This window comes from Anolis sagrei, chromosome 5 (genome assembly GCF_037176765.1).
Source record: "Anolis sagrei isolate rAnoSag1 chromosome 5, rAnoSag1.mat, whole genome shotgun sequence".
Lineage (NCBI taxonomy): Eukaryota > Metazoa > Chordata > Lepidosauria > Squamata > Dactyloidae > Anolis > Anolis sagrei.
In genome coordinates this window covers 77187893-77209961 of record NC_090025.1, presented here as the reverse complement: position 1 = coordinate 77209961, position 22069 = coordinate 77187893, and the positions used below count along the sequence as shown (strand labels likewise).

The 22069-nt window shown below is 40.0% G+C and overlaps 1 protein-coding gene across 1 annotated transcript in view; it reads right to left on the bottom strand.

Annotated features, from left to right (window-relative positions):
- GABRG1 (gamma-aminobutyric acid type A receptor subunit gamma1) overlaps positions 1–21805 on the bottom strand; it is a 135563-nt gene extending 113758 nt beyond the window's left edge. The window contains exon 1 of the mRNA XM_060778472.2: positions 21559–21805. Coding sequence (XP_060634455.2) covers positions 21559–21605 — 47 coding nt within the window. The 5' untranslated portion in view covers positions 21606–21805. The remainder of the gene's footprint in view (positions 1–21558) is intronic.
- Positions 21806–22069: the final 264 nt, after the last annotated feature.

Below are 22069 nucleotides of genomic sequence, written 5' to 3'. Positions count from 1 at the left end.
GCTAAATGTGACATCCCACTTTCAATAAACAAATTATATGGCTGAAATGACATTTTATTTTTACATAGCAAAAGATTATGATGCACAAGACCCAGGGCAGAATGTATATGTCCTTTTATGATTAAATATTTAAGTGGCCAGCAGCCTTTATGGATTAAGATGTTGAATGTATTAGCAGATTACTTTTCATGTATATGGCACTTTTAATGAATATTCATTACAAAATGTTCTTCATCATTTTCGCAACAAGCCAGAACAATTCAATCTGATGGTTCTGTATTTACATATGACAATTTGTACCCTGTCACATCAATCTCCTCACCTCATGAGCATTCTTCAAACACACAAAGAAAGAAAGACTTTTTAAGAAAGTTACAAAGCACAGGGATAGATACTGGAGAAAACTGAAACTTAAAACAGAGACATTGGGTTTCATTCTAAACAACAGGCTGCTAGAAGATCAAGGTGATTTCCAACTTTCAAATAACTCCAGCTGCAACTAGAAGGACACTACCCTGTGTGCTCCATTTGCATATAGATTCCTTATTAAAGTAAATTAAAGGTGGATCATATAGAACAGTGGTTCTCAACCTGGGGTCCCCAGATGCTTTTGGCCTACAACTCCCAGAAATCCCAGCCAGTTTACCAGCTGTTAGGATTTCTGGGAGTTGAAGGCCAAAAACATCTGGGGGCCCCAGGTTGAGAACCACTGATATAGAAAGTCGATACCACTCATCCTTTGAAACATATCCAATGGATGACATAAATGGTCACAGAGAAGGAAACAGTGGCAACATTCAATCTTACAAATGACAAATGGATCATTGACACAGACTGTACAGATACTCATACAAGTAAACAAGATAACCGGGAACTACCCTGTGTGCTCCATTTACATATAGATTCCTTATGGGTTCAACTGAAAGAAAAGCAGGGTTTGTAAATTAAAGGTGGATCATATAGAAAGCCAATACCACTCATCCTTTGAAACATATCCAATGGATGACATAAATAGTGACAGAGGAGGAAATGGTGCTTGTTGTTGTTACTGCCAAGCAGTCAGCCTTGATGTTTGATTAGATCAGTGGTTCTTAACCTATGGGCCATGGACCATCAGTGGGCTGCGAGGATGAAAATCTGGTCCAACTAGTTAAAACAGAAACCCTAGTCTAGGATTGCTATGGCTTCTGATTCCATGGCTTTTTGCTACCTGATTTTGCAGCAACAGTGGAAGTAGGTAGAACTGTGGAGTCACATTAATTCAAAATGTCCTATCTTTTCAACTTCATAAGACACTTTGATGTATTTTGTAGCACACAATTGGTTCAGTGTTTCCATGAAACAAAACACTTATACACTGGATTTCCTTTGATCTAGCTGTTCCACTTCGTTCACTAGCACTTTATATACCTAAAATTAAACAACTAATTTGCAAAATACACAGCACCTCTACTCTTTTAAAAAACTACACAATGTGCACTTTCTAAGCAACCATCTCAGTAAATCAGGGAAACTTAATGCAATTTCTAAAATTCTATTGAAAACTATACAGTAAATTTGACTAAAAGCAGAACAGCAACAAAGCTTTAATTGTTCCTTTTAAATACCAAGACAAATTAGTTGCATTACTTCTGCTACAACCTGGGAAAATTTATTCAGCTATTTCTTGTTATTGTTGTTATGGAATCTTTTTCCTGTAAGAGCTGTTTGCTTATAATTCACAAGACCTCTCCTTCTCCTCCTTCTCCATAGAGGTATGATTACAATCCTTCTCCATACCAAAATAATATCCCTGTTGGTTCTTAGCAAGGCAAAAACAGAAGTGATGTTTTGTGTTCACTGAAAACCAGCAAATTAGGGTTGTTTAGTGAGGGAAGAGATGTGGAGTGACATCAAACTGATGTGTAAAAATATCCTTATTATCCTTTATTATCCTGGAAAAAAGTGTGTATCTTTGATATGACTTCTGGGGTTGCCCAACTGATGCTGGACCACTCTAACAACTACCATGTCAGACTACACAGAGAAGCCATTGAAATCAACAAGCATGTGAAAAATTTCAACGGAAAGGAAGAAACCATGAAAATGAACAAATCTGGCTACCAGTACTAAAAAATCCTAAAATTATAACATTAAATAAAAAACAAACACAGGGGAACTCCAGACAAGAAGCAATCAGGAACACCTAATCACCTCACAACAAAGGAATTCCCCTGGCAGTAATAAGCCACACCTAAAAACTTCATCAAATGTTAATCAAGGTAGCCAATTGAAACATTCACACCTAGTTCCAACAGACAAGAGTACTTTCTCCCACCCTGTTCCTTCTACAGATATATAAACCTAATTTTCCTAGTTTCCAACAAACCTCACAACCTCTGGGGATACTTGCCATAGATGGAGGCAAAACTTCAGGAGATAATGTTTCTAGAACATGGCCATACAGCCTGAAAAACCTACAACAACCCAGTAATTCCAGCCATGAATGCCTTTGACAATACATTGTTCACTTTTATCTGATCATAGGCTGAAGCTTCTAAGTGGAGCAACCTGAGTGGAGATTCTGGGCAAACCAAGTAATAGTGAAGAAAGGGGATATATAATTCAAAGCAGATATTGGTATCATAACTCTAATATATGACTTTTAAAAAGTCATTTCACAAGCTCTGCCTAGTACATACAAGAAAACCCAGTCTGCAATTACGTTTGTTGAAACCAAGCTTTTAGGGCTCTTCCACACAGCTCTATATCCCAGAATATTAAGGCAGAAAATCCCACAATATCTGCTTTGAACTGGGTTATCCAGTTCATGGTGGTCCAGACTAGGTCACGGTGGTTCACGCTCTGGTTACATCCCGAATAGACTGCTGCAACACACTCTATGTGGGCTGCCTCTAAGGACTGCCCAGAAGCTCCAACTAGTCCAACGCTCAGCAGCCAGGTAGCTCACGGAAGCAGGGTACAGGGAGCGCACAACTTCCTTGTTACGCCAGCTCCACTGGCTGCCAATTAGCTTCCGAGCACAATTCAAAGTGCTGGTTTTAACCTACAAAACCCTTTACGGTTCTGGCCATTTACTTGTCTGAACGTATTCTCCCCTATAAACCAAGATCTTCCGGAGGGGCCCTCCTCTCAGTCCCATCACCTTCACAGTCGCGCTTGGTGGGGATGAGAGACAGGGCCTTCTCTGTGGTGGCCCTCTGGCTACGGAACTCTCTCCCGAATGAGCTTAGGTCTGCACTCTCCAACCTGATGTTCAGGAAGCAAGTGAAATCCTGGCTTTGGAATCAGGCATTCGCAGAGTGATGGTTGGTACAGGTAAAGACTAAGAACGATTGGACCACAATGTGTGGATTGTGTTGGATGATGTTTTTTAACGTGGTGAATTGTTTATAGGTATTTTTAACCTATATACTTATTGTATTATGCATGTTGTTTTAAATTGTTATTTATTGTGTAGCATTGAATTTTTGCTGTTAGCCGTTCTGAGTACCTCAATGGAGGTAGAGAAGAACGGGATATAAATGTTCTAAATAAATAAATAATCTGAGTCCACACTCAGATAATGTGGGATTTTTTGCCTAGATATTCTGAGATATAGGGCCATGGGGAAGGGCTCCTAGAAACTCGGTCAAAGATCCCACATTTTCCCTGTATTTACAATAGGAAATGATAGCCACTGCTTAGGGTTTTTTTCCCACTTCTTCTTTAACAGCTAGGTCATCATACTTGTGGTAGCTTGATGGATGCAGCAGGTGCTACATCTCTTCTGAATCACTGCAGCTGTGAAGTACATCTCCAAATGACATTAAACATTTTCTTCTCCCCATGAACAGCTCAGTATAATTAACTAAATTTCCAGCAAGCTTCTCACTTGAAAGAAGGGTTTCTGTGTTTTTAGTGAAATGATTTCCAGCACATCAAAAAAACATATTCACAGAATACAAACCATCTTATCAGAAGCAGCTCTCTGAAATTCAAAATTCAATGCAGAGGCAAGTTACCTCAGCTGAAAGGGAAGGAAATGGCTACATGCGTTCATTTTATTTGACACACAGAACAAACTTCAGATTAAATGTTTGCTAGAATTTCACTTGAACAATTAAAAGCAAAGCAGATAATTAGTTTGGAACAAAATGGAAACATTTCATGAAGAATGGTCCTATGTAATAAGTGAAGGGGAGCTGGTGATTTTTCATTGGAGCCACTTCAGTTAAATCTAAGCATTTGCAAAGTTTGAATTGTGCTGAATTCTCCATCAGAATGGAAAGGAATAATAATAATAATAATAATAATAATAATAATAATAATAATTTATTTATATACCGCTCCATCTCCCCGAGGGGACTCAGAGCAGTTCCCAGGTAACATCACAAAACATACAAAGCAAAAAACAACATAACCATAAGATTAACAAAACAAAATATAAGCATAAAAATATCACCATAACACACATATATTAAAAGAATCCTGCCTGTTCAAGGAAATTTAAAAATTTTAAAAGGCCGGGTCAAGATTTGTGCAAGCCCAAAAATTCTAGGGGGCCCGGGAATTAAGTGCAATGCTATGGCAGGCAACAATAATATTAGGTATGGGTTTGTGGATGTTCATTCCAGGCCGATTAGAGGAAATGATCTGGGTAATTGGTAGGATAATAAGGCCATATTCGACAATGTGTAGGGCTGAGTTAAAACTGGTCATTTTCAAAAGCTTATTGAAACCACCAGGTCTTCAAGCTCTTACAAAAGGAGGGGAGGGATGGGGCCTGTCTTATTTCCCTTGGAAGGGCGTTCCAGAGGCGGGGGGGGGGGCACCACTGAGAAGGCTCTCTCTCACATTCCCACCAACCACACTTGAAACGGTAGTGGGACCGAGAGGAGGGCCTCCCTGGAAGATCTTAGCGCTCGTGCCGCTTCATAGAAGGAGATGTGATTGTGGAGATAGGCGGGGCCCGAACTGTTTAGGGCTTTATAGGTCATCACCTGCACCTTGAATTTGGCTCGGCAACTTATTGGAAGCCAATGAAGCTGTTTTAATAGGGGTGTTGTATGCTCCCTATAGTTTGCTCCAGTAAGGAGCCTGGCTGCTGCCTGTTGCACCAGTTCAAACTTCCGGGCCATCTTCAAGGGCAGCCCCATATAGAGAGCATTGCAATAGTCCAGTTTAGATATAACCAAGACATGGACCACCCTGGCCAAGTCAGACTTCATTAGGTACGGTCGCAGATGGAACACAAGTTTGAGTTGTGTGGCTCTCCCAGCCACCTCTGACACCCGAGAATCAAGCGACAGCGTTGAGTCCAGAAGGACCCCAAGCTGCAGACCTGCACCTTCAGGGCGAGTGTAACCCCGTCGAGCCAAGGAAGCCAATTTCTTACTATAACCCAAGCAAAACATATCTTAAATTCAGGCATTTCTCTCAATTATTTGTATAATAGCATTCCTAGCAAACAATTTTCCTCCTCAGTTTCCAAAAAGCTGTAGAATATCCTGGGATGGGGGAAATTCAACTGACAGTTTGTCAATCCGATCAAAAAGCTATTTTTAATTTCATAAAAAACTTCCTCCTGAATTGCCTTTGAATTTATGATGGGATTTTCATAGCAATGCCAACTATATATTGATCAAAGTATGCTTTTAGGCACACAGAAAGATTTACATGATTGCAGGAGTGCCTCTTATTCCTACCATTAGAACCATCTATCAAGTCAGCTCCTCACAGTGCAATGCAGGATGACATAAAATAGCCACAAAGGTTTTGGAATGATGAGTTGACATGCAGAGCTCAGGCATGTTTTGAAATAATATCACATGTTTAGATGCAATCTCATTTATTATAACATTGTAATACTGGCTTGTGTATACACCATGTGAAAAAAATAGACTGCTAGTTGTCTGTTAGTGAACTGATATAAATAAATGCTTGGGGTTCTTTTCTCGGTTAGTTCACAAATCCCAGTGTCTTGGTAGAGGGAAAATTCTGGGAAGTATAGTTTTCAAGAAAGTAGCAATTCCAAATTCCAGAATATTTTTTCATGCTTGATTTTAATTTTATATTGCATGTGATGCCCAGGTTCTTCTTAGGTCCAAAAAATTACAACAGTGACTTAAGAGAAGATGTAGTATACTAAAATTAGCTTCCAGCAGCCTATAACGCATTGACAGTATCTGCATTCACCCTATGCTTACTTTTATACAAGTACAAAACTTTATTACGGTCACTGACCAGCACAAGCACCGTGGGAGGGGAAGGACAACTCCCCAATGAAGCAGTTATTTAAAAGTAGATTAGAAGACAGTTTAAAATCACATTTTAAATCACAGGTTATTGTTACAGGTATGGAACCAAGTGGGAGAGAGGAAGAGATTGATAGGAGGGGTCAAAAACACTGGGGGGACACTAAAGGGGAAGAGAGGGGCACATCGTGAATCAAATAGCATTTCAGCTGTAACATGTTGCTTTAACTACATTCCCAACAAGGTGTTGCCTTGTGCGGTCAATCATCATCTGTCTAATTTTACATGCAGCACAGAACTTAGCAACACTGTAAGTTATTGTAGTGTTAAGAGTCTGAAAGCTGCAGAGTGGAATAATATTTTTCACTCCGCCCTGGGTATTTTAGAAGCCATGATGTAATGAGATTAGTTCTAAGAAGCACATGCTCAGTTGTTTCTACATGACCAGACTCACAGGGGCTTGAAGGGGGTCTTCCGATACCTCCCCTCCAATACAGCCAATGGGAGGGCATGGCATTTTGCCAGGGTAAAAGCCCTTTGGTGTTTGGGCATCTCCAGGTCTGTTAGGTATACCATGGGGGCAGTGAGGTATTTAGTGGCTTCCCTAACAATAAAGGCTGGGGAACAAGCTAGGTCAGATTGGCGCTCTGTACCCAGGATCCATTGTTTAATTAGATCTTTGGCTTGGTCCCATCTCTCTTTTTTAAAATATTTTTATTGAAAGAATTTGCAATTACATAAAAAGGGGGAGGCATATAAGGAATGAGAGTAATGGGGGGGGGGGTTAAAGGGATGAGAGGGAGGGTATGATGTAGGCGAGGGGTGGGAAAGACAGAGGGGGTTTTGACTTCCCATCTTATCAGTTCCGGGTTGTGTATTCTCACTTTCACATTTCTTCTGTATTGTATCCTCATCTTCTTCAGAGATTGTTGGGGTAGAAAATTTATATATATATATATATATATATATATATATATATTCCAAATTTCCATTTTTTACTTCTTCCATAAATTTCATTAGCAAACTCCAAACTATTTCTATTTTATTTTGTTTATATTTAAGTTGCTGTGTCAAGCTGTCTATGTTTCTAATTTCTAACATTTTGATTAACCATTCTTTAAAACACCTCTTTGTTTCTATCACCATGGAAATCTAGATTCCCCAGAAGGAAATATTCTGATTTGAATGGTCCCATCTCATGCTGAATAATTGTCCTTGGGAGAACCCTAGAGTTGCGATCTTTGCTGCCACTGTTTTAATCCATGTGGACTGGAAGTCGTCTCTCATGGTTAGGGGGGCAAGACCACATGCGGAGAAAGATAGGTATAGCCAGTAATTGAGAATAGCTGTCCATATTCTCGCTTCCACTTTCATGAAGCCTGTTTCCAATCGCAGAGTGGCGTTAGAGACACATCTGGGAGTCTGTAGAGCTGCTCTTAGGAATTTTGATTGGACATGCTCTAGTGGGGCATAATTTGAGAAGGGTCCAAGCTGAGCTCCATACAGCATTTGTACGATAGATTTTGCTTCAAAAAGTTTAAGTGCCACTGGTATAAAGTGGCCTCCTCCCATCCTGAGATATCTTAAGATAGCAGATGAGCTCTTTTGCGCTATCTCTGCTGCATACTCTGCATGGGCTTTCCTGCTGTTAGTGCCATGGAGGGTTACTCCCAGGTATTTAAAACTTGAGACCTGCTCTATTTTGTTTCCATTTATTCTCCAGTTGTGTTTTACCATAATTTTAGTTTTCTGAAAGTTGAGATGCAGCTGTTTTGCCTGGCAGTAATTTGTTAATGCTCTCAGGGCTCTTTTCAGTCCAACTTGAGTTCTAGAAAGAAGAATTGCATCATCAGCATAAAGCAGGGTGGATAGATGCCTTCTTGCTAGTTTTGGAGGGTGGAAGTCCAAGTTGTATAGGTGTTCCACCATAAATATAGAAATTGAATAGTAGTGGGGCCAAAATGCACCCTTGATTGATGCCTTTCTCAGTTTTTACTGCTTTGGTAAGACGGCCCTGTGGACTGCATCTTACTTTCAGAGTAGTTCCTTCATGGAGTGTTCATAAAAGTTGCTTACTTATTCTAACTTTCTCTCACCACCTGTACACATTGTGCCAAGACAGAGCATACTGAAATTTTTTTGTCATTTAGAATTACTCTGATATTCCTATACTTATATATCAATAATTTCATAAGTTAGGAGCCATCCAAGTCCTGCAAACACTAGACTGCAAACACTATGCATCCATTCAAATCAGGGCATTTCAACCATGTCCCAGGAATGTCCCATGGGTGTAAAAATTAGACAGAGATTAGAAAATCTATCTTTTCTGAATATAACCTCAACCATTTTTAACCAAGATAACTGATTAAAAATTTCAGGTATGTCTTGGGGGGGGGGGGGGAGGGGTGTCTTGATTTTGTTTTGTAGCCAGTCATCCCTCCCGCTGGACATTTGTCCTTTCTTCTGTGATTTCCATTGTCATTTATTACTACTTCTCTTCCAGGCTCCTGCTTGAGATTAGATTAAATGCAGCTATTAGAAAATAGCCTAAGCACAATGTGGGAGTAAAACATTTTAGGAAGATGTTTACACTTTGGGTAAATTAAGGTACACTTTCCTGTGTTTTTGATGATTCTACAAGAGCATATCGGGAACAGCCGGTATTCAACTAATTCATTTCTCTCTCCCAATTGAGGGCACTTATGAAAAGCAAAGTGTTTTTGTTCTTTTTATTTGTATCAGCCCGACAGCAACATTTGTCCAGATAACAGACATTGCCAGATCAGGATATCCTGTTTATTATTTTCAAGTATACTTATGTATTAGTTACATTTATGTATTGCCTTTCCTTCAAACAGCTCAAAACAGCACACATAGCTCCCCATGATATATCATTGCAGGGCTGAACAAGGGAGACTGGCTCAAATTCATCCAATGGGGACTTGAATCTGATCTCCTAAGTCTGACTCAAACGGTCCCATGGCTATGAAGTGATTAATTAACACTTGTGATGAAGCTTTCATTGCATCCTGCCCTGGGTGGCAAGAATGAAGAAAGGGAAAAAAATGCATTCAAGCAACTTTCACGAAATGCAAATGAGAAGAAAAAAGGAGGACAGGCCATACCATTAAGGCCCCTTCCACATAGCTGAATAAAATCTCTATTTGCTTTGCACTGGAATATATGGCAGTGTGGACTCAGATAACCCAGTTCAAAGCAGATATTGTGGGATTTTCTGCCTTGATATTCTGGGTTATATAGCTGTGTGGAAGGACTCTAAGGTGAGAGAGGTAACTACTTCATGTTTCAAATGCAGGCAGTGTGGAAATGTATATGAGGGTAGTATTGGGTGCACCACACAGCCTGCTCTACATTCTCTAAATTATCCTACAAGATGTTTTCCCATTAAAAATCAAATCAAATCAACTGCCGCTCTGTTCGGCTTTCAAAGGTGGAATATGGGAAAGGAGTTCTGGCCCTGCCTGGAAAAATGGAAGACTTGACCTACACATTAAGAAAGAAGTAATACAGGAGTCTGTTATTCATGTGTGTAGAAACATAATTGAATCCCAAATTCATGTGGTGTCTTAGGACTCACACAACTCATTTTCTATGTAGAAAAGTTTATGTGAAGGAAATAATCCAAATCCCACACCCAAGTAGCTCCTTGAAATATCCAGCTCATACTTCCATGTATTTCTCAGAATTCTTTCCATTTTTGAAGTAGTTACTGGGCCTTGGAAAGGTAACTTACTTGGGACTACAGCTCCCCAGATCTCCTAGCAGGCATTGCCTGCATGGCTGATTGTTGTAATAAAAAAAAATAATTTGCCCAAGCTGTTCTGAATATTTTAAGTTGGTAATGGATTAAAAAGACTAGGAAATAAAACACATACCTAGAATATACAAATTTGGGTTTAATGTATTTCATTGTACACTTTTACCTTTCTTCTTCTTTCTAAGCTATTTTTCCAATGGAGAGGGTAGCATTGGGACTGTTGTTTCCACAGGGATTTGTTTTGGGCATTCTCAGGTCTTTGCTTGGCAGCACACATGTCTTTGTTGATGGTGTCCATCCATCTTTTCTTTGGCCGTCCATGCAGTCATCCTGCAATCTCTAAATGTAGTGCTGTTTGTGCTACTGATGTTGGTTCTCTGGCAATGTACAATTTTACCCATTTATTGCAAATTGTTTAAGTTCATCACTAGCATAGTTATTTGTGTGTCTTCCAATAAGTGATGCAGCTAACATCTGCCACTTAAAAAAATACTTATCCTTTTCATGGAATATGGTTGTTCATATAGCATAGTGACATGCATCCCGTAGTTGGAAGGGCTTTTCATAAAAATAAAAAAATGTGTAAAGTGTGCTATTTTTATTCAACACTTCTATTACAGATGAGTGTAATGCTACTGTGGTAGAGTATGTCTCTGTTATTCATTCAGCATGAAATGAAGGCATTGGCTGCTGGATACTTGACTGCACAGTCAGAGTCTTCTGGTGACAAGAAGAGCAGTACACATATACCTAAGAGGAATATTGTCTGATCTTTGACTCAAACAAGATGACAGAAACTCTTTTTTAAAAACTGATCCTGGTGACTAGTTTGCTAAAGCAAAAAAGTTATTTCCCTACATCTCTCCTAGAAAACTGCAGCACTTGCTAAATTTTGCATGTATGTGCACATTTGTAAATGCAGAGAGCCAATATTGAATAGTGAGTGTTAGCCCAGAAGTCCAGATCAGGTATAAATTCCAATTTGCCATATGAAAATCCACTGAGTGATATTGGTCAAGACATATACTTCCAGTCTGAGAGGAAGGCCATGGTAAACCTCCTCTGAAGAAATCTTGCTAAGAAAATCCTAAAATTTTATTGCCATAAATCAGTCAACTGCTTGTTGGACCGAAGTTTAAGTACATGCAGCCTGTCAGATTTCAGTAGAATCCTCCAGCCCCACTCCCTGTAGTAGAGCACAGAAACCTAGCTAAATGGGACAAGATGTGGTGGAGAGAGAAAGATCCTTGAAAATCAGGCAGTAGCATCTTCTTCGAGGTGGGATTCCTTTGTCACTTACCTCAAAGTAGCCATTCTGAAACAAACTTCAAAGGGCGATTAGAAAGAAAAGATTATTACTATTTCTTAAGGGAATAAAGTCAGTCTCCAGAAGTTTGAATTAGGGTAACCATGTTTCTAAACAACTACACTGGTGCTTTAAGTAGCTTACCCAGGCCCCTTTCACACAGCTGAATATAATCCCACATTTTCTGCTTAAACTGGAATATATGGCAGTGTGGACTGTGGGATTTTCCGACTTGATATTCTGGGTTATATGGTTGCATGGAAGGGCCCCCAGAGGGCCCTTCCACGTGGCCATGTAACCCAGAACATCAAGGCAGATAATCCACAATATTTCTGAGAACACATCTGAATCCTCAATAAATCATTTACTCCGAAGAGCCTACTACCTGCCATCTAATGGCCTAGTGACAAATTGTTACCCAATCACGTAGGGGTCATCTACATAGTTATTGCTGCTTTGGACTGGCCCTGGATTCAGCAGAGTTGTTTACATGCTCCACAACTTTGTCTAGTCAGGCTGAGCCTGATACAGCCACTCTTATCCAGACTGTTGTCACTGTTGTTGTGGCAGTTGGTACATAGTTCCAGAGAGCTCCTGGCCACCACCAGGCACCTTTACTGCAAAGGCACACAACTAAGGAGAAGAAGGGAATCGCCCACCTTTTCCATGAATAAGCAGACACCTTTCGGAATCAGCAAAAACATTCAGGGATGGCCAGGGGCATTCTGGAGCTCTCAACCACCTGCTACCATGGCAGAGACAGCATGGCCTGATTTGTCTGCTTTTTCCTGCACTGCAGACCTCTGGGAAGAGGGGGTGGTGGCACTTGGCTGTATAAACATGTACCAATTCTCTAATTAGAGCTAGTCCAGTTTTCCACACTATTCTAATGTGTTAGACATTCCTTGGCTTCTATCATGAAGAAAAACTGAGTAATTCATTTCACACTGTTACCAACCAGACACTCTTGGACCTCATTTGAATACCCAGGAGTGACTTCTGACTGGACCCAGGGCATAGGGCCAGTGTAGACAAGCCCATGATGAAGTCCAATAGGTTATAGGTAGGTTTTAATTAATTAACAGTACTTAGTGCATTCAGGGCCCTTTCAGTATTCATAGTGTCTAGCTTTCATAGTTGTGGCGTTATAGTCAGGCAGATAGGTTTAAATCTCTCTGTGTGTAGGCCGTGAAAAGCAGTAACAAATGTGTAACTCTTCAAAGGGAAAAAATCAACATGGCCATCTTTTTAGAAATGCTCTTCTGTTTATCTGACATCTTGTTTTGCCTCTCCTCCCCCCACCCATTCAAATTAAGCCCACAAAAAACTGAGCTAAGAAAAGAAAAAAATGTCATACACATCTCTTTAATCTGATGGAAACACTGTATTCTTAGTTCATACCTCCAGTGTTTTTCAATGTAATATATTTGACAAATATTTTTAGATGACAGAATTCAAGTTTAGGCATGGAATTAATTTATGTTTCCTAAATACCTTATACACAAAGTCTGGTGGTAATTTTATACACAAATTGTGCATGAAACAAAATTTATACATACCGAACCATCAAAAAGCAAAAATATCTCTGCATTATAAAAAATAATTTTGTGCCTTCTAGTCACTTCCAACTAATGGTTTTCTTGGCAAGATCTATTCAGAGATTATTTGCCTTTCTCGGAGGCTCTAAACATGCAACTTTCCCAAGGTTACCAAGTGAGATTCAGACCCTGTTCTTCAGAGTCCTAGACCAATGCTGAAACCACTTCATCATGCCGGCATTTGTTCTAAAAATAATTACAAAAAACAATTCAATTAACTAATGAATTTTTTTCCATCACATACCAAATGTATATTTTTGTGCTTCATTATGTATTTCCCTATGTTTAATAGCATGCTATCAGCTATTCACAGGAACAACATATCACCTTTGAATATTGCTTATCTAAGAAAACTCTGTGAAATTCATGGGTCACTTTACATTTTTTAAAACTTTTGAAAGTTGATACTTTCCTTTTCCTGGCCACTTCAAATAATTTATCCTGAATGCAGTTTTAAAACTGTCTTCCAAAACAATCAATTGCTAGACAGTTCATTAGGAATTCCTCCATAAAAAAATCAGTAATGCTGAACACGTTATTTGGAGTGGGCATGGTGGGCAAGCTACAAATCTTCCCCAGTAATGTCTACCTGCAAGAAAGCATTAGATAAATTCTCAGTTTATATTGGACAACTATAAGCCTTAATAGATCTGTACCATATGAAAAGCGATCATGTACATACCCCAGACACACTTTGAAATGGACAGATGCATCCAGAAAACACATGCAAAATCTAGTTGATTTAAATAAATGTGAGGAGCATTTTCTGAAAGGGAAAAGATTGAATAACATTGTAATAATTAATCCTCTTAGTTAAGATTTTGGTAACAGTGCTCTCTCAATGTTTTTGAACTGATAACGTTTTTAAGTCTATTGGCAACCCTAAGCCAAAACACAGGAAAATTCACTGTTGCCCAAGCCTGCCCCTAATTATTTATATCTGTTAATCTCTGAGAGTAGTGGTTAGTTATAAGATATTAATTTATGGAAATTGTGTGTTTGGAAGACAGAGGTAATATCACACAACTGTTTTGGAACAGCAAGGGCAGTCTCCTTAAGGCACAGAAAAAAAATCAGCTAGCTAGAGAAAAATCTTTATGTTCATAAAATATGAACAGAGATATCAAGATAACGGAGGATTTTCTTCTGCATCATCTCCTGTACTGGACATGAGCTTGTATAGAATAGCAAAGCTGACTGTCCTAGTAAAATCCAATTGCATGTTGTCTTCTTCGTAATTTCCATTGATTGTGTTAGTTATGATGCATTTTTAGTATGTGCTAGTTTAATACTTTGGAGTCATAATCTCATGGTTGGCCAATTTGCAGCTGGCCCATAACATCATGCTGCCTGAGATATGTTGCGCCCTTCACCAAATCTGCAAAAGACAATGTGGCTGCCTCTTTCATTTTCCTACAACAATAAAGGCAATGCAAAGCTGCCTGACACATCCGAAGGTACTTAAAAGGGTGTGGGGCAGGTTGTGTAGCTTGCTCCCTTGGTATCTTGCCTCTGTATCTCAGCTTCTGTCAACTGAGGCTACCATCTCACTGTGCCTAATGGACCTCGGTCATTACCTGGCAGAGGAGATGACATTTCTGGGCTTATACTGCCCTGTTCAAACACCAGAATTTTAAACATCTCAATACTATAATAGAATCTTAACTTTCTTTTATCCTAGCTTTTCTTTCTCTCATCATTCCCTACAATCAATGCAGTTAAACAACCTGCAGTTAAAATATAAACACAAACATGCATACAAACCTATGGATGGGTTTGTTGGTTGATAAATATGTTATTATGTAGGTAAACTTTTAATGAAAATATAAAGTAACTAGCCAACCCCTGCCACGCATTGCTGTGGCCCAGTCTGTGTATATGTGTTTTGTGTGTGTATGTGTGTGTGTACATTTGTGTATATGTGGTTTTGCGCATGCACTGTAAAGTAATTTTTTTGTTTTTTGGCTTTTTAAGTCTTTTCTGCTGTGTTTTTCAGTGTTTTATGAGTGATGGTCACTTGTTGGCTTGATAGGTGTATTGTGTCCAAACTTGGTGTCAATTCATCCAGTGGTTTTTGAGTTATGTTAATCCCACAAATGAACATTACATTTTTATCTATATAGATATAGACTTTGAAATGTATGTCCCCTTAATTACAATGGTATCTGGTAATTCCCAATTGTAAGAATATAATGAAGTTTTATAATGAGTTTAAAATATAATTGCATATAGTTCAAATATGGATGCCACAAAGAATATATTGCTGTGTTGTATTGTTTATGTTTGAGGCTGTGATTGAATAGCCATGAGATACTCTCTACTTGGTCCTGAGAAAATTAGGGAGTATCCGGATTTCAGCAGAGCAGCCAAACAGCTGCAAAGATTGTTTTGACTTTCGTTTCCTGTGTTCTGATTACTGTGTTCTTCTATGCTTTGACGCTTACTGTAATGGACGTGCTTTGATTTGCTCTAAGTAAACTGAACCTGCTTGTAACCAGACGTCTTCCAGAGTCCATGATTTATTCTCCTAAATCTGGAAAAGCTTCCACATATAATATAAACCCGACACAATATGTGTGGCAGTGAATCCATTCCAGGCTTTAGTTCAGGCTTTAATGGAGTTATCCGAGGTGCAGCAGTCTATTCTTAAAAAGGTCCAGCACCTTGGAAAGCTCTTCATTACTGCTTCACTGACCTAGGAGCCACCAGCTGCAACTTCCTAATAACTATCCAGTTCAGATCAAGATACTTAAAACTTTCTGATCCCAGACTTACTTGAAGCTGAATTTTTCTATTTCTTTTTTAAGAAGAGGCTTGGCTTTAAGGACATAAATGACTGTCAAATATGACAAAATAAAAATAAGGAAGGTGTGGATGGGGAAAATACTGTAAACTTTAAACTTGCTAGGAGGATATTAAGACAGTGCACATCTTTTTGTACATTGTACTCACACTTGTTCAATCACTGCTGAGCTATGAATAAATTAAACCCCACAGCAACCTGCCCAACCTGGTGCTCTCCAAATGCTGGCTCAGAATGACAGGTGTGAGTGTCTAACATATCTGAAGGGCAGCAGGTTGGGGAAGGAAAGCTGCTCATGAGGTTTAAGAACTCCAGCCATATGCATAGATGAGAAAATCTCATGCTTCATTTAAAACCATTTTTCTGTTAGCCAGTGAATGGAAAAAGGCATGCCTTTAGAAAAATCAGCTGACACAGCTGCAGGTGTTCATATAATGAACACCAGGGACGTAAGTAATACTTGCACATTTTTTCTTATCAATGATAAAGGATGTCTCTGCATACTGACATGTGATGTCTAGAAAAGGAGTGATAGCTGTGAGATTTTTTTTCATTTCAATTGCAAAGAAATATTTTGTTTGAAAAGTCTATTCTGTATGTTTTGTGCAGAAAACATGAGGTTTTGTTCCAAGACATCATTCTTATACCAACTTACTTTTACAAAAAGAGGATATACAGGCAGTCCCTGAGTTACAAACATCAGACTTACAAATGACTCATACTTAAGAACAGGGGTGAGACAACAGGAAGTGAGAGAAATCTACCCCTCATAAGGGAAGTTCACTCCTGAAAGAGTTATAATGGGGAAAACGTGTATCCATGGAAGCTTTCTTACCAATCTTTGTTCCCACAACAAACCACAGTTTTCAAAATCCAATTCTCACCGGAACAGAAAGTGAGGTGAAATCTTCTGAACAAGGATACAGACAGCAAAACGAACTCCACAGAGGTGTTAACCCTTCCCTGTGCTATCCATAGATAGAGATAGATAGAGATAGAGAGAGTAGCTTTTCTAACTTACATACAAACTCGACTTAAGAACAAACCTACATGAGACTGCCTGCATATGAACATTGTACACTTTGAAAATATCACTTGACAGGAGAAAACTTTTAAAATCCTTTTCCTCACATGTAAGAGTATCATCAAATGTTTACATTCCTAATGACCAGTTAGCCAAAGATGTGCTGCCCTATCATGTCCCCACTAATTTCCTCCTTTTACTTACTTGTTTTGAAATGTAAAAATAATTACACTGAAACTTCTAAATTAAACATTTCCTCCAGTGTTTGTGAGTTTTGATCTCTACCAATTTCTGTAGTAATGGCTGACATTTAAACAACCCCCCCTCTCAGCCTTTTACATTTTTAAACTAATACCTCCCCCCCTCCACACACACACACACACACACACACACCGCCTTCACCACAAGGTCTTTCAAACAGTTAGGAAGAAGAGATATTCTCTCTCTTGTTCTATCCCCCTTCTCTCTCGCATACTTGATTTTTATATCTAATCAGTAGCACATTTTAACATTGACTTACAAGAAATATTAAGTGTTGTTATTTTTTTTATCAATGCATTTGAAAAAAATAAGACAAGATCTCACAATCATTTTTCAATGCTATCGCCACTACCAACCTATTGTATATATTGAACTATTGTACAAGAAATAATCCATAGTGTTCCAGCTGGGCTCCTGTACCAGCTTTCTGAAGCTGAGAGATACATTTGCACATAGATAAAAATATTATAGCACAGCATGGAGGAAATCAGGCACACTCCAACATATTAAATGGATTTTAAACCACTCCAGACACAACACACATGATTCACGTATCCCACCCTGACACCCCCATGGATAATATGGTCTACACTTTATGTTTAAAAGATGAGACATAGTCCATTGTTAACTTGCACAAACATTCAATATCTTTATGAAAAGTACAAACTGTTGGCATAAAGCACATTACCTATGAATTATTAAATTCACTGAAATAGAATAATTGATTTGTTTCTTTCTTGGAAAATTTTTGATGGACACTTATAAGCAATATGATTGTATTTATAACAGCCTTGATAGTTAACCATAGAAATCTCTCGATAAAGTACTTTACTAATTCAACAGGTTTTCAAAATTTCTGTTGGAAAATGCCTGCTTTATCATGTGAATTCATGGAGCACAGACCTTTCCTATCCAAAATCTATATACCAGACTAAAACAAAACAGAGGGTGAAATAAATTAATCTAATTTGTAATTTTCTGGAAAAAAATAGGTTCCCAAAGTAAATGTCCTTTAGGTAGAACCATTTCCCTTTAGTTTGTGAGATGTGCTATTAAATGGATACTTCTAAACTATAAGTATTGGTATTACAGAACCTGGACTGTAAAGTTTTCAATTACTCATTTGTTAGCAAATAAAAGAACATAAACTACAGTCCTTAATTATACTGCCTCCCATAGCACATATCTCTTTTGTACAGAAAACTCCCCAACATTTCCACCATTACTAACACACTTATCCATAAGATCTCAATGGAATTGATTTCCAAATAGTACAAGGTCAGTGTCCAGCACCACACAACCCTTCAAAAAACAACCCTAGCTGATCCAATGTGTCCAATTACCTAAAATGTATGCCCTCTAATTCTGTTTACTCAGAACTATACATCATTTATATACTACACATGTATTCAGAGAAGCCCAGTCTAGCACATCCTGACTCAGAAGTAATTGCTACTTTAGAATCCCAATCCTAAAAATTTACACTCAGAAGAAGTGTACTTGAATATTTGCTGCCTGTAGATAATTTACTTGAGAATCACTCAGGTGGTTTTGTGTTCGGTCTCTGTTCGCCAACTCTCCAGCCCCTTTGTGTGTCCCGATGGAAAGCTGTTCCTTATTTTCTGCCTAATCCAAAGCATGGAAATAAATTGCACCACGATGAATGCCTGGGATTGTAAGAGCACACCCACTTACCTGGGAGGATACATTGCCAAGTGCAACTTCTATAGGAAACCCATGTTTCCTGCAGGGCAAAATAGGGTCGGATTGGATGGCTCTTGGTGGTCTTTTCCAATGGTTGACTTTGCAGTCTTTCAGGAACTATAAAAGAATTAGAGTTGGAAGAGACCACCAGGGCCAGTCCAATCCCATTCTGCCTGGCGGGAACACGTAACCAAAGCATTTGGTTAAAAGCTCCAAAAGAGGAAACTCCACCACATTCTGCACTGCACTGGTTCAACACCTCTTACCCTCTGGAAGTTTGAGGCTGGTTCTATACTGCCCAGTAGCCCAGGATCTGATACAGATTATATGCTTTGAATCTGGCAATGTAGACTAATATTCAAAGCTGATAATCTGCATTTCAAAGCTGATAATCTGCATCCAGATCCTGGTATACAGGGACATGTAACTATTATAGAATTACAGAGTTGGAAGAGATCACCAGGGCCAGCCAGTCCAACCCCATTCTGCTAGGCAGGAGCACACAACCAAGGCACTCCTAACAGATGACCATGAAGCCTCTGTTTTAAAGTTTCAGAAGAGAAAACACCACCACACTCTGCTCTGCATTCTTGAACACCTCTGGATGGTTGAGGCTGGATCTACACTGCCCTATATATCCCAGGATCTGATTTCAGATTATCTGCTTTGAATCTGGCAGTGTAGACTAATATAACCCAACACAAAGCTGATAATCCCTCCCAAGAGACACCAGAATGGCCCCATCCCTCCTGGCCTTCAGCAATCATCAAAACATTCCGCTGCCAACAGGCTTTTCGGGAAGGGGAAGCTCTGGGGAAGGTGGGATTGGGGGGATGACTATGAGTTATAAAAGCCATTTTAAGGTATTGGCTGTATTTCCATTCTATTTTACTGCACTGTTACTATTTAATTGTTTTTCAACTTTTTGTATTGCTCTTTTAAAACTGTTCAGTGTGACTAGGGGCCCTTCCACACAGCTCTATATCCCAGACTATCAAGGCAGAAAAACCCACAATATCTGCCTTGAACTGGATTATCTGAGTCCACACTCAAATGATGTGATATTTTCTGCCTTGATATTCTGGGATATAGGGCTGTGTGGAAGGGTCCTACAAGTCAGCCGCCTTGAGTTCCTATGGAGAGAAATGTGGGACATAATTTTAAAAAAACTATGACCAGGCCCTGGGACATAGGGCAGTGTAGATCCAGCCTAAGGCCCCTTCCACACAGTTAAATAAAATCCCACATGGAAGGGCCCTGAGTCCACACTGCCATATAATCTAATCCAAAACAGATATTGTGTGAATTTCCGCCTCGATATTCTGAGTTATATGGCTGTGTGGAAGGGCCCAAAGTGGAATCTCCTTTCTTGATCGGATTGCTGCAGCAGGAGCTTCTTTGGGCTCAAAGGGGGAGGAAGGAGGAATCAAAGGGCCCTTCCACACAGCCATATAATCCAGAATATCAAATCAGATAATCCCACATTATCTGCTTTGAACTGGGTTATATGGCAGTGTGGACTCTGATAACACAATTCAAAGTAGATATTGTGGATTATTTGCCTTGACATTATGGGTTAGATGGCTGTGTGGATGGCTCCTGAGTCATATGTCCCAGTTCAAAGCAGATAATGTGGGATTGTATACATCTATGTGGAAGGGACCTCAGATACCTCAGTTCAAAGTAGATATTGTGGACTATCTGCCTTGACATTCAGGTTTAGATGGCTGTGTGGATGGCTTCTGAGTCCACACTGCCATATATCCCAATTAAAGATAATGTGGGATTGTATACATCTATGTGGAAGAGACCTCAGATACCTCAGTTCAAAGTAGGTATTGTGGGTTACAGTGTGGACTCTGATAACACAATTCAAAGTAGATATTGTGGATTATCTGCCTTGACATTCTGGGTTAGATGGCTGTGTGGATGGCTCCTAAGTCCACACTGCAATATATCCCAATTCAAAGCAGATAATGTGGGACTGTATACATCTATGTGGAAGGGACCTCAGATACCTCAGTTCAAAGTAGATATTGTGGGTTGCAGTGTGGACTCTGATAACACAATTCAAAGTAGATATTGTGGATTATCTGCCTTGACATTCTGGGTTAGATGGCTGTGTGGATGGCTCCTGAATCCACAATGCCATATATCCCAATTCAAAGCAGATAATGTGGATTGTATACATCCATGTGGAAGGGACCTCAGATACCTCAGTCCAAAGCAGATAGTGTTGAGTTACAATGTGGACTCTGATAACACAATTCAAAGTAAATATTGTGAATTATCTGTCTTGATATTCTGGGTTAGATGGCTGTGTGGATGACTCCTGAGCCCACACTGCCATATATCCCAATTCAAAGCAGATAATGTGGGATTGTATACATCTATGTGGAAGAGACCTCAGTTCAAAGCAGATATTGTGGGTTGCAGTGTGGACTCTAACACAATTCAAAGTAGATATTGTGGATTATCTGCCTTGATATTCTGGGTTAGATGGCTGTGTGGATGCTCCTGAGTCCACACTGTTCTAAGCAGATGATGTGGGATTTTATTCTGTTGTGTGGAAAGGGCCATAGACTCCTTGTTTTGGCAGAAGGAAAGTCACAAAGTTCTGAGGCGTGGTGGGTTGGTTTGGAAATAAATACCTATCCCCCCCCCCCCCGCCCCGCGCGCCTCCAAACTGAGGAGACCCTCATTGAGAAGGAAGGAAAGAGAAGCTCGTTTGCTTCCTCACGTGTCAGGCAAAGGAGTCTAGCCGTAACACTACTGAGGGAGCTGTTTTGAGGGGATGGAAGAGGCACCGCTTGAGAGGGGAGCCTCCCGCGCGCTCGCGACTCACCAGCTGCCCAGGCGCAGGGTCAAGAGCAGGAGCAGGAGCTTCTCCATGCCAAGTCCGGGCTCCGCGCGCTTCGTGTCTCGCGGCAGAACAGAGCAGCGCGCGCCTTCCAGTTCCGCCTTACTCCTTCTTCCTCTCTCTCTCTCCTCTCGCCCCGACACCTGCCCTCCAGCAGCAGCAGCTCTACCACCACTTTAAGGCGCGCGCGAGAGACGCCCCGCATCAAACAGGTAGCAGCGGGGACGGGGGGTTCGCGGACGGAGCCGTCGAGGCGCGAGCGGCCAATCCGCGCCTTCGCTTTCGCCGTCCATCACCCGAGCTGGCCAATCAATCCTGGCGTAGGGCGGGGCTTTCTCTATATAAGGCAGGGCAGTCCGACGAAGCCCTCACAACTTGTAGCGGCGCGCGGGGATGGTTGGAGGAAGGGAGGGTTGAGGAAAGAAAGGAACAGAGAGAGCCTTTTCGTTTTCTTTCAGGGACCTGCTTTGGGGAAAGGGGTGGTTTCATTTCTGTG